Source organism: Cephus cinctus, unplaced genomic scaffold, assembly GCF_000341935.2.
Source record: "Cephus cinctus unplaced genomic scaffold, Ccin1 Ccin1_scaffold0857, whole genome shotgun sequence".
NCBI lineage: Eukaryota > Metazoa > Arthropoda > Insecta > Hymenoptera > Cephidae > Cephus > Cephus cinctus.
Window position 1 is genome coordinate 592,341 of NW_014333443.1, and position 13,430 is coordinate 605,770.

The 13,430-nt window shown below is 40.4% G+C and overlaps 1 protein-coding gene across 2 annotated transcripts in view; it reads right to left on the minus strand.

Moving 5' to 3' along the window:
- The window catches only part of LOC107270933 (E3 ubiquitin-protein ligase MIB1), a 292,845-nt gene that overhangs the window by 277,509 nt on the left and 1,906 nt on the right, over window positions 1–13,430 (minus strand). The window contains exons 3-8 of one of the 2 annotated variants that reach the window (XM_015746398.2): window positions 13,225–13,425; window positions 13,012–13,137; window positions 12,608–12,937; window positions 12,050–12,197; window positions 11,718–11,959; window positions 11,409–11,606 (exon numbers count right to left, since the gene is read on the minus strand). In XM_015746398.2, coding sequence (XP_015601884.1) covers window positions 11,409–11,606; window positions 11,718–11,959; window positions 12,050–12,197; window positions 12,608–12,937; window positions 13,012–13,137; window positions 13,225–13,425 — 1,245 coding nt within the window. The remainder of the gene's footprint in view (window positions 1–11,408; window positions 11,607–11,717; window positions 11,960–12,049; window positions 12,198–12,607; window positions 12,938–13,011; window positions 13,138–13,224; window positions 13,426–13,430) is intronic. The other variant, XM_015746399.2, reaches the window with a different exon arrangement.

A 13,430-nucleotide genomic window follows, 5' to 3' on the forward strand; every position in this document is an offset into this window, starting at 1 on the left:
GAACCTAAAATTTTCAAATTATTGTATCTCGGCACGAAATTGACTGTTTTGGAAAATTTTTTTTTTTTCAAATTTAAAGTCTAAAGAATGCAAATGAATTATTTCCTACAGCGGGCGGTGCGCCCCCTATTCGTTTCCTTCGAAGGTACAGCGTGAAATTTAAAACCTACTAGTCGCGGGCGATCCTAGTGTGCCTCATAGGGTTAAGATTATTTCAGTTGCAATGAATTGAAGAAAGGCCTAAAGAAGAGACTGATGAAATATAAAATAGACTGTAAGTGAAATATAAAATAACGCGTACGCTCTAGTAAATGCAGATAACGCATCTGCCGCAATTTTACTACCTGGTAACAGAATGGCGGAACGCCGAGTGGTTTGTCCTGAACTCGATTAATGATAATGAACGCGCCCAGCCAATTCCACGGTGGCCAACTAACTAGTTTCGTTAGTTACGCAAGATTAAATCTAAATGAATATTTATAACGACTCGTGTGACCGCTCTTTCCTCCTGCGTCGGGGATGCGGTTTACATTCCCAGGTCAAAGGTCGGCCTGGAGTTTCATTTCCGGAAGACGCATTTCTTCGCCGATCCGATTAACTATCTTCAATAGGTATAATACAGTCGCGGTCTGCGAATTCATTATTTCTTTTTTTTTTGACAGATCAAAAACAATGGAATCTCTAGCAAGCCACACGTGACTTTGCATACAATTGTTATCACGAAGCATGCGTGTGCATGGTTTTGCACTAGAATATATTCTATTTGTCTACTTTAGTATATATTTCCGTGATTTATAAAAGATTCGCGTGTCATCTGTTAAGAATTGTATTGTTTGGAAACTGTCAAGAAAACACACAGAACTCGTGGACCAACCGTAATATATGTATACGTCCATAAACAAATGAAAAACAAATTATTTCTAAAAAAAATTCGGGCTATCATTTTTCTTTTCCTTTTAAAGGAAACAGGAGATAAAGAGAACTGAAAAATAAATATGGACGGATTCGACGTAGCGGAAAGCCGAATGCGCGACACGAATAGCGGATAGATACATATTTCTCCTGCACGTTCCTGGAGACTTGTACGTGACCGATATTCCCGCGATATTCCAAAGATATTCCATGGGTATCGCATCGACCGAGTCTCGCCAAGCGTACGCCAGGCACACGTATGAGCGTATACGTATACTATATATGTATATATATTATATATACGGGTACGTTTTATAGGAAGCCTGGACGAAGTAAAACGCTTCCTGGCATTACATGCCATTCTGCAATGCGAATCCGGACCAGACGCGAGCGAATCTTCCTTTTCAATTTTCAGCACCTTCCTTCGCCAGTTGCACTTTGCATACGCGTACCGACATGTATCTTACCTAGACAGGATGCAATTTGAAATATTTTATGCAACTCTCAAGTGGAATATACGTGCTTAGACATGAAAACATAGTGCATATATATATTGTGACGTTACTGTCACGTCACAAATAGTCCCGTAATTGTAAGTTCCGTTTTTCGACTTCTGAACGCATTAACGTCCCTTTTCAATAAAATACCACGCAACCGGCCAGGAAGCACAGGGTCATAGGCTAATAATTGGGCCCTGGGCTAACACAAAATTCTATAAAATATTTCATACGTCACGACCACAAACACCGGTACCGATCCATCCGGACGACTGAACATTACCAAAGGAGGATAAGAAATCTTATTCCAGGGAACGTAGAGAGCACCCGTGTCGACCTGACGACTCCACCCTATATTCGACCCTACCCGAGAAGGGTAGGTATAGGGTAAAGGGTCATCCAAAAGGACAGCGCCATGGGCTTCGCCTCACCTTTCGTTTAGTAACGCCGGTATCGATAGTCCACATTATTTGGACTAGTACCGAAGACGAGGAAGTCTCGAGTCTCGCGAGGCCCCTCGTGCTGGAGGATCAGCAGGCCCCAGAGTGGAGGCACTCGAGGCACCTGGTAACTGGCCTGACGCAGGAGGCAGAAACGACCAAACCTACCGAAGACATCCAGGATCTCAGCCACTATGGTCGAGGACAGGGCCGGCGAGAAACCTCACCGCCACCAGAGGCCACTGGACACCTCGAGCTGCAGCAGCGAGACTCTGATGACGTTCCACATGGCCAGCGAGCTCACGACCATTAAAGTGTTGCGTCTAGTCCGCGTTTGGAACTTTTATTTTAACGCCGTCCTTCCGAGTATCGTATATCCCTGCTCAGTGGAAGACTCCGGCATCTACACAATATTTTCCAAGTCCATCTCGTAGGGGTAAGGCGACTGAGCCACAGATGTGACTCTAGCGTTATTTCATCTCATACATATAGTAAATCATCCCGAGGATATCTTATTGGCTATTTTAGCCACCACCTTTGGCTGTTAGTCGGGACGCTAGTCCAGCCCCACAGTGAACTTTGCGTGTACTCCTTTTCTGAGTTACCATCCTGGTCGGGTGCGAATTCTGAATCTTCAGTAGTTTCGATAATACCGGTAAGAATCTTGCAACAAGTCACGAAATCTTCATACAGCTGACTTTCCTATCGTTGTTCGCGTTTCGCGTTTTCTCCCTGGGTCTACGCCTATGGACGATTTTCGTATAACTGGGAAAAGATTCCGTGTATCGCCTATATGTCTTTTACGATTTAATATTCCTTTATTTGGTAACATTTTCTTAGCGCAACAGTCTCTTGACCCTGGAGACCTAACAGAAAGAATCCGCGTGTTCTCGCTTTACGGGAGCTCACGCATCGAGACAACATTATTTTACGAACATTTACGTTCATTTGGATTTTGTCTCATTTACCTAAATTTTTAAGGATATTTTTCTGATTTGCTTCGAAATTTTCATTTGTTAATTATTGGATTTCTACATTTTTTGGAATAAAAGGAAACCTGCTATTTCTTCTCGATTTCGACCTTCTCATTCTTCTAACAGATTCCTTTACCAACATCTAGGCGCTCCCTGTCCCTCTACCATCACGTATCGCCTGTGCTGGTCGGTAGCACTTTCTCCGTCATTACTGAAATTATTTTGCAGATTTCGTTGCGTGAAGAAAAGGTGCGTCTGGCGCTCGATCGGTCTTTTCTGGTATCGTGTTCCCGGGGACAGAGGTTAGAGTCATTTTTCGACGGGGCTGTCTTGCTACGAACAGCTCGGGTATTTTTTTTGAGTAGTTTGTGTCCTAGCTTATCTTTTCTTTCATTTTTCGTCACAATATACTTATACATCTTTCTTTGTCGCCGATGATGAACACCTCGCCGCTATTACATACAACCCACATACAATTCTAACTACACAATAGATAGAAATAATACATCGAGTAACAATTGCATATACATTTACGTTGCAAATTATAAAGCTGTTGTCAAAAGCTTAGGAGTTTTCTCTAAAGCATTTCTAGTTCAGCTTAAGCTGGTGCTACCTAACCAAACCCCAATTTTCTCAAAGCCACCAGCATCCGTAGTATCGTAACCGCGCTTGCCGCAAATACTTTGGCCATACATATCCGTAAAGGTGAGAAACTAGCCGGGAAAAACCCATAAAAATAATCGGCCTGCGCGTGGTCCTATTATAGTTTTATATGTATATAGTGACCTTAATCTATGTTCACCTACGTGTACCAACCCCGAGGTAATATCCAGCTGGGTTTACGAGGACTCTGTTAGTGGTATTAGTAATAGTAGCAGCAGCGGCAGCAACAGCAACAGAAACATCGTGTCCTGGGAAATTCACTTGGCCTCAGAGAGGAGGAACGCGTTCCTAACGAAACGAGTACATATAGTTACCATACCGTCTGTAGACTACCGACTGCCTAATGGCATATCCACAGGACCGGCATTGCTACTCTGGTCGCGTAATGAGAACAGAGTAAGATGGTCTGACGCAAGATAAGACGCACCTGTATCCCCACCCTGCTACAGCCTCTTCCACCCATTTGGAAAAAAAAAATATATGGATTATATAAAAATTATATATCCTCTCGTGTATGTAATTCATATATAAAAATGGGCATATACATATAATCCATATATATGAAATATGAATATTTATCGAAAGTAATGATTATACGTTTATTGAATGCAACATTATTTTAATGTCCATTACCATTGAACGTTTTTTCAAAGGAACGGCAACGTCTAAGCGATTCAACCAAAAAAAAAAATATAAAATTTTCTTTACTGCCAATTATTAAAGGCCAAGAAGTTCATGCTTCAAATTTGCTCGAAAATTGACAGGATCTTCAGCGACGAGACATACGTTTTACACTAATTCTTCTATTACAACTTGATATTGGTTTTCGGCATCTACTAAGTTCAATCTATTCCATCGACGGATTGTCATATGAGATATTTCTTGAATCCGATAATGGCATATCATAGCGATAAGTTTTGACGTTTATCTGGTTCCTGTGAAATTGTTTAATGTGTGTTACGGGATGAAACAGATGTAAAAAGCGAATGGAAAACGCAGTGCCCTGTTTTCTTTCTAATGTAATTAGAAACGGCTGTGCTCATTTTGAACTAATTTATATAAAAGTCATATACATATACCCGCCCATTTTTACATAGAGGCAATGGTGTATAATCCATACATAACTTATATAAAACTTTTTCTCATAGGCTGACGAATCTTATACCTAGGAATCTACTTGCACCATTCATAGGGTTCCTTTTGAAATTTTCTTTTACACTCGGGAACATCTCTCTAAATTCTACGATACGAATGGTCCTCAAGAGAATGACTACATTACGTCAGAATTTTCATTCAGAATTTCTGAAATCAAGAAGGGCAAACGAGGAAGACTCGTCATATATATATATTCCAATTTTAATGACCAATTTTCAGGGAATACTACGCTCTCGTTCTTCGACTCCGTCGTGCTCCGAATTATGTTACGTAGGCCAAGGTTACGTCATAACGTATTTACTTTTAACGTTTATCGAGCTGAGGCAGAAAAAGAGGATGACGATAGCTAATCTTAAGCTGATGGTGTACTTTGACGAAAGGGCGGCCGTGGAAAGTGGTTACGATGGCGTAGAGCGTCCAATGATTATTTTTCAAGGGAAAACACGAGGCTAAAATTCTCATTGCATATAAAGGCACGATCAATCTGTACATACATAGGTATAGTGCTGCTTTTAAATAGAGCCATTCGCTTCAAGCATCGTTATGCATTCATATCGCGTAGCATTGGCTTAATTATTCATCATCAAATTAGCCCTCTATCTCGCCATTCAGTTCGCCCCCAGATAACAACCTGCGATATTTTATCAAGTTTTCCCGCGTGCCGGTTCCTTTGAGGGCTGCTTTAGAGGAAAGTATAAAGAAAAGGCAAAAATTGCCCTCTCACTAGTACAAAAAAGATCCTAATGTACGTCAATTTATGTGAATTACGGATCAATTTCCTGTCGATAAAACAGGGACAAACACGTTTCCTATGAGATATTGCCGCGCATAAGTGCACGAAAGCGCCTTATAACATTCATCGTCGTTAAAGTACGATGCACCTATAAATGGTGCGCGTGCGCGAGTGCCGCGCACGTATCCGAGCAAGTTTTTGAAAAACAAATTTTCCGAGAAAAAATCTTTTATACGGAAACATTAAATAATTCACTGAAAGCTGTTATTAAAGTTTTTTTCATTTTTTTCATTCGGAATTGCACGATTTCGTCACTCAACATTGCCAGTAAATCTCACTGTGCCATTATACACACCTGCCATTTTAATCTTTACAGGAAGTTTTTAAAAAAAAAAAGAAAAAAAAAATTCCGCGATAATGCGCCTTGCCTGTACCTAGGCTCGCAAACTCGAAATATTTCTCCGAAAGCCAACCAACGAAGAAAATTGTTAATTTCAAATGTTAACGCACGGATGCATAAACGGAGACAGAAGGCTCTCAAAAATGCATCCTGCACCCAGGTGCATAAGCAAAAACGGATAAAACACCAAGTACATACTGTAAAAGCCTCTTATTGATCATGGAGATCTCTTTCCAAGAGTTGTTTTCATCCTGTGGCAGTGCCTTTCGTGGAGTCTGCACCGGCATCGCCAAGGATATTGTCTCTGTCAGCAAATATGTTTTATAGCGACATCATGTCGTGTTCAAGATGTATAAGGGTACAAGGGATGCAGCAGAGTGTCGGTGCGCACAATACGGCAAGATTAAAATGTGTTAGGTCTTCCATAGTGTATACACGTGGAAGAGTCAAGGGTGAAAAAGGGTGGCAGCAGCGACAGCCGAAGTCTGGGACCAGAGGCAGCTATTGGATTTGTAATAGCCTATACCGCGCCATAAAGGTGCCTACACAACCTTTAACCTCCTTGGGCACCTACGTACATCTACATGCATCGATAGATACACGCACCTAACCTACATCCGCATCTACTTCCATAGCCATCGCATATCGAAATTGCACGCCATTTTCTCAGATAGGACATTGCGGTCCCATAAAGTCGCACGGCTAGACTGAATGCATTATCCTCCCTGGAATTTTAAAGGATGTTCCACACCCACTATTACTATGCACCTTCCACCCTACCACGTGTCCGCCACGAAACGACCAATGGAATTACGAGCCACGCGATATTAGTTTTCCCGCCAAAATTATATCTGTCATCTGTCAGAACGATCATAATGCAACATGCCTACCGGCCTGTATATCTATATCCCTTTAAAGCATTAAGATTGACGTAATACGAATTCAAGGTGACAGTGTGTCGGAGAGAAATATTTTTTAAAAAATTGAAAAACAAAAAAAAAACAGTGTCAACCATCGACTCGTATATGTCCACCGTGTGGACATATGCAATACGTATACGCGGTTAACGATGTCCGGCACGTTTAATCTTATCCCATAAAATTGAGCCGTTTCGCATGGCGACAGGAGAGGACGATTAATCCTCATTCGGTCGATAAGGGTATCCTAAGGGATGACGATGGACGATGGGGTTTCAGAGGTTATGCCAGATCACCGTGAAGCTTCCTTGGTAACCCAGGTACGTCCTGCGTGTGACAAGATTGACGGGATGAGGATTCCGAACACGTGGGGGATAAGAAGAAGAAAAAAAAAAAGAAAGACAGACAAAGAGAAGAATGAACCAACAGAGGCAAAGAGAGAAAGGACACTAGCCATGCAAGTGAGAGAAAAAGGTCCTGTGAGTGACGTTTAGCCGACAGAAGTCCCATCCCCACTCCTTTAATGTCCCGATAGAACATCCCCTCCCTAAACCCATCTTACTTATCCCCCGCAATCTCTATCGCTGTATTAGAACCTGGGTATTTCGATTACCCCCCCCAAACGCCACGCTGATATTCTTTGCGCCTTCTCGAGAGTGTACGTGGCAAGGAGAAGAGTCGGGTGCGACGGAGAAGAGGGCTCGGAATTGCTCGCGGTGGAAAATAGAAAATGGCACGGCCTAAGAAGGGGGTGAGTAGACGGGAAAATTTTTGGTGGTGCGAAATTACGCGGAAAGTATAACGTTGGAAACAGAACGTAATTATTGTAAATTATCGCAATGCTTTGTCGAGGAGGGGGGAGGGCGGGGAGGGGAGAGTGGCACGACTACGCAACAGAGACGGTAGGGATGATGGGTTGGAAAGGTGAGAGGGCACGGTTTCGGCTCACTCAAGTAATTAAGAAAGTTAGGTAATGCCCTCAAGGCTCATTTTCATAATCACCGCGATAATGGTATAAATTAACAGTTAACGTAAATCAAAGATGTTTTTAAACTGGGCTTTGCAGACTTCTATCTTACGCTACGTTGCAGTAACTCCTCCAGATACGTGCACCGTGTACCCCAACATTCAGATATCTTTCGGGGATAAGTTCCTGGCGAGAATCCGAGTGAACAAGTCTTTATGTAAATGTAACCAAGCACCTTGAAATTCTGCGGATGCCGCCTATTTTATGTACGAATAGGGGTGTATTACGTACGATGGCTACTTCTAACTCGGCCACCTCTTACGCACCGAACATGGATTCAAGGCTGACGAATCATTTGTATCCAAGCCATTATATAAATGTACGTTTTCAATGAAATGTCTGGAAGTATGAAACAAAAATTATGCTTTTCGACTTAATTTTGTTATTTGTTTTTCGAAACGCATACTATTCTTAAAAATTCGTGAAAAAAAAAAAAAAAAAAAAAAAAAAAAAAAATTCACTGGCTTTCTCGAAAATAAAAAGAACTAACAAAATTTGTGAAACATTAATACAACCGCTAGAATTCTATATCTACGTAAACACAGAAAACCTCCTCCCTAACGTTATGATCTTTTAAACAAACAAAAAAAGAGCATAAAAATTAGCCTTAGGTTTCACATGAATGACTAAACTTGCATGAAAAAAAAAAAAAAAAAAAAAAAAAAATCAGAAAACCTCCTCCCTAACGTTATGATCTTTTAAACAAACAAAAAAAGAGCATAAAAATTAGCCTTAGGTTTCACATGAATGACTAAACTTGCAAAAAAAAAAAAAAAAAAAAAAAAAAATCTACGTAAATTTTCCTGGGATGAAATACACTTGGATACCAGCGTTATGAGGGTGGTACAAAAGACACTGAAGAATCATATAAAACAAGTTAAAAATAAAAAAGTAGTATCAGAGGCGCAGCGGTATTGTCATTATTCGCGGGAAATTCGAACGGTCGACTGCTACGATATATCCTATACGTATATCTGCATAGAACCCCATGCATAGATATGCGCAACTCGTATTCTCGAACGCAATCCCTGCAACACTCGTATACGAAGCCTCGAGAATTCGAGGCTTTCTCGACGGATAACCAGATTAATTAAGGTCCCTGCAAACGAGGAGATACCTCGTGTTAACAAACGCGAATTAACGCGATGTGCCGCGCGAATCCTGGAAATTTCGCTCTCGCAACAAAGAAATTAACGTGTCCCGGGATTGCGACTGGCAGCTGACATCGAGACGGATATATAACGAAATCTGACAAAAGGCTCTGGAAAACGAATAAAATCCTTATTGTATAAAGTCCCGATACTCAATAGGCACGACGAAACGTAATTGACCAACGGAATGCGCCCAATGGCATAATCCAAATCTACGAGGTGCATTTGGGTTGAATCTCCGAACGTTACGATTATTGAAAACAGATTGAGACGGTCACTCTTTCCAGGAAGTTCAAGAACGCCTGGAGTACCGAGATAGCAACGCGAATCCTCAACGATAGACGTTATGGACGTCGTGCGACGTGGATGGTCGTGCTTCTGGTGTCGTAGATAACTATTATTTATTTCTCGGCGATATTAACGCGACTTAAGGCACAAAGAAAGTTGCGGGACCATTAATAATAGAGTATAGCAGGTACCTCGACTGCTTGTACATGCTAAAGTATAGTACATGCTATACCGTCTTTAAATTATTATCGGCAGGAAAAGTAAAATATGTGACGCTACATACGCCAAGTAGTTATCTTATTTTTCAGAGAGTTCAACGTGGCGCCACCGTCGTATTACCTGATCAATTTCTAATATATATTCTGATCCCCGTCAGGGAATACTTCTTCCAGCGAACTATTCGTATTGGTTAAGGAAAGCGAAAAAAAGAAAAAAAAATGTAGTAAAAATATTGGTGTCAGTTATATGAAATGTCGATCGATTTGACGCGCATTCCTGGTGTCGCCAAACTCCCGTACTCGGCGAAATCGACGACGATAAGTCTTTCCGTGGTCGCGCGCGACAGGAGGAGGAAGAAGTGGAACGGGAAAAAGTATCGCAGCGACACTGTCGGAGGATCGCAGAACGTAATTCCAAAACAGGAATAAGAAGGCGCGAAAAGCGTGGAAGAGACCCCAGTGCGAAGCTTTAAATTCTCGTAAAAAATGGCCCCTCCGGATTAAGAGGATTTGGCCTCGCGCGTTATCAGCTTAGAATGTTCGTCGGCTGAAGGAGATGAAGGGGATGCAGAATAAGGGGGCGGAGCGGGGGGGGGGGCGAGAAGCTAGAGAATACCTAAGAGTGGGATGAAAATGCAGGGAGGGGAAGTTGGAAAACGGTAACGTGGAGGGGTACGCGCACGCAAAGGATTCGACACTGATGCAAAGAGCGGGTGGAGGGGTAGGTGAAATCTCAGTGGTGGGGATGTGAAAAAGCCGAGGTGTATTCGTTCGTTTACCCAGAGCTTCCGTGTCCGCATAAATCATTCAGGGTCGCAGGAGGATGAGTACTCGAGGACTAACAAATATATCACTTTTAGACAGCTCAAGAATAAAACAAACAAAGACTTGGTATCCTTTACTTTTGCACTCTGTGCTATACGTCACACCACCGTTCTACGCAACTCTGCGTCTATTACACTCGCCCTATGTGTATGTACATACACTGGATACCACAGTGTACAGAAAACTGTATTGGGGCTGGCCATAGCTGTATTTCAAAAGATTTTGTTATTACAACTTTTGATTGTACGTGTAATCGTTTCTCCCTAGGGAAATCTTCGTATATCGTGGTAACAGTGGTTTAGTAAATTTCGATTGGAGCTCTTAAATTACGTTACGATTCGAAAATAAAAATATGAAACCTGAATATAATGAAAATATTATGTTAAGAAAGTAGATCATTGAATAGTGTAGAATTATGAACCGTTTTTATAAAAACATTGGGATATTTCAAAGACGTTATACTTTCTTTTCCTTTTTTTTTTCATAATACAGCTTATGAACGCTTCCAAAACTACTGAAATTGCTCAACAATACTCTGTAGCAGGACAATGGCAACTTCAGAGGGAAAAGTGGCTGTGTTAAGTTCGCTACTTGAAGTTTTCTTCCAGGCACGTTTCCGAGTAAATCCTTTTAATTAGCTAAAATGAGCAAAGAGCACGCGCAACTGGTTGAATGTTAGTTTTTTATTGGAATTTTTAAGAAGTACTTTATCTAGATTTCATTTTTTAATATTTTTCTTCTGCTTTCTCGGACTCTTTTATCCGCAGTGCCGCTTTCTATTAAGTATATCACGCTTTAGACTTTTTGTATAACCCACAATGCAAAATTTCCCGAACTTTTCGCTCAATCTGAAGTATTTACAAGATTTCTAAGAGCATAATATATTGGTTCTGTTTCAACTTATATTTCTTTCGAATAGTTGACGTATTAAATAGCGATACGAAACCACTTGCATTAATTTGGAGGAACTTAGATATTAAATCGGGTAAAAATAATTCCATCGAAACAGATTAATCATTTGCTTCTGACGTAATCATTTTAAATCAATTTCGTTTTGAAAAGCTATCTTATTACATACATAAAATGCTAATCAAAACTCAAACTAATATCCTGGTTGATTATACACATACATAAACGTTCCTATCATTTATATAGTGATAAAATCACATAATAAATAAATTTATAGTAATGATTAGCGAGAATCCTACCTGCAGACTCGGATGACAACCCAATTCCAGGAGAGTGCGCACCACACCAGCATGTCCTTTGTTGACGGCAACATGTAGGGCTGTTTGGCGCCTTTTATTACGAGCATTTAAATCCGCACCAGCGCCGGCAAGAAGCGCCATTACACCAGGTTCATCACCAAAAGCGGCATGATGAACAGCTCTGTCGCCATCTTTATCCTAAGAGAAAAGGTTTACAAATGAAGTTACTAAATGCACTATATTAAAAGTTTGCGAAAAAATTGCAAAGTATACGTATATATGTTTTCTAAAAAGTGATTATTAAAATACCTCTATTTCAACATCTGCCTTGTAACGAAGAAGAATTTTGATAACTTCCAAATGACCATTTTGACTTGCAGCCTGAAGTGCAGTGTGGCCTGCGAAGACACCATTCACATCAGCTTCCGGTCTCTTCAAACAGTCCTCACATTTAGACGCATCACCATTAGCTGCAGTCTTTACTAATTCTTCGTTTACGTCTCCAGACACGTGGGATTCGAATAACTTTTTTAACAAGGCCGATAACCGTTCTGTAAATATGTATTATACTTAATAGCACTAGGATGTATACAAGAGTAATATGAAATATTTTGTAATGTAAAAAATAATATAACACAGACCTCCACTACTATTTCCTGGTACACTGCCATCGCTATTTGCAACTTTGGTTACTGCCTGAGGATTGTATGTCCAAGATGTGCTACATACTTCAACTTTGAGATCTCCATCATGATATACCTGTTGCACTCTGCCAATCTTACCCAGAGTCTATGAAAAGGAAAAGCATACTTTAAAATTGTTATCAAGATTCTTATATTATAATAATCATATGTATGCGCATACAGCCTGCTAAATGTATTTAAAATTAAAAAATAAATGCGAGGAATAATCAATATAGAATATTTGCTTGTTTCACAGATTTGACCTAAAACGACATAAAACTAAAAACTTAATCTCAAATGAATGGATGTTCAGCAGAAAGCTATAACACAAAATTATCCAAGTACGGTATTTAGTTGTACAGCATATTGTATTATTTTGCTGCAGAATAGCGTTTCTACACTGAAAGTCCATATGATGGTAAAACAGAATTTCTGTAGAAACCTTCTCATACTGAATTAGATAAAGTCGCTAATAGTTTAATTATAATTTGAATATGAACATTATGCATCACTTACGGGTGCCATAGCTTCAGCCCACTCGCCATGTCCACGTTGCAGCAATTTAATCTTTTCCAAATCGTTACATATTTTCACTAGGTCACCCACAGCAAAAGTTTGACTATCTGTACTTGTACTAGATACTGGAACTGGTATTGGAACTTTAGTTAACACTGCTGGATTGAAAGTCCAACGATTTCCACTAGGATAGGATACGACAATGTCATGATCCTCATCGATACCAACAACTGTTCCTGTGGTACCAAGGCATTCGAACATGCCATCAGTCCAGCCACCATGACTATGCTGAAGAGACTGTACTATCTCTAGATCCAAATCAACTTTAACCTGTACCATTAACAGAAATAAGTTAGAAAAATGTATATTATTGTATACTAATATAGGTACAAGTAGTTTATCACCTTTACCTGATCTCCTATCTGTAAACCATGAGGACCTGTACGCCCTGGTCCTTGTTCTCCAAGTAATGGCAAATGATCTCTATAAACTGTTTGACCTTTAGCATCGTTGACAACCTTCAAATCTGCCTGAAATCATTAAATAAAAATTTTGATTATACTTAATTTATAATTTATAATACACGAAACGAACCTTGCCACGTTTCATTAACTTACCATTCCTTCAAAACCGACTCGATACAGATTTTTGGCACCATTATCCCAAATAACATAAGCAGCAGATCGAGGACTAGCAGCAGACCAATCCTGAACTTCATTAACTTTTCCTCGCCGACCATTTCCACCATCTTGATCCTCCCATTGCCAATCTACACCTCTGACTACACGCGCTCCAGGAAATATACCACGAATAGCAATCTATG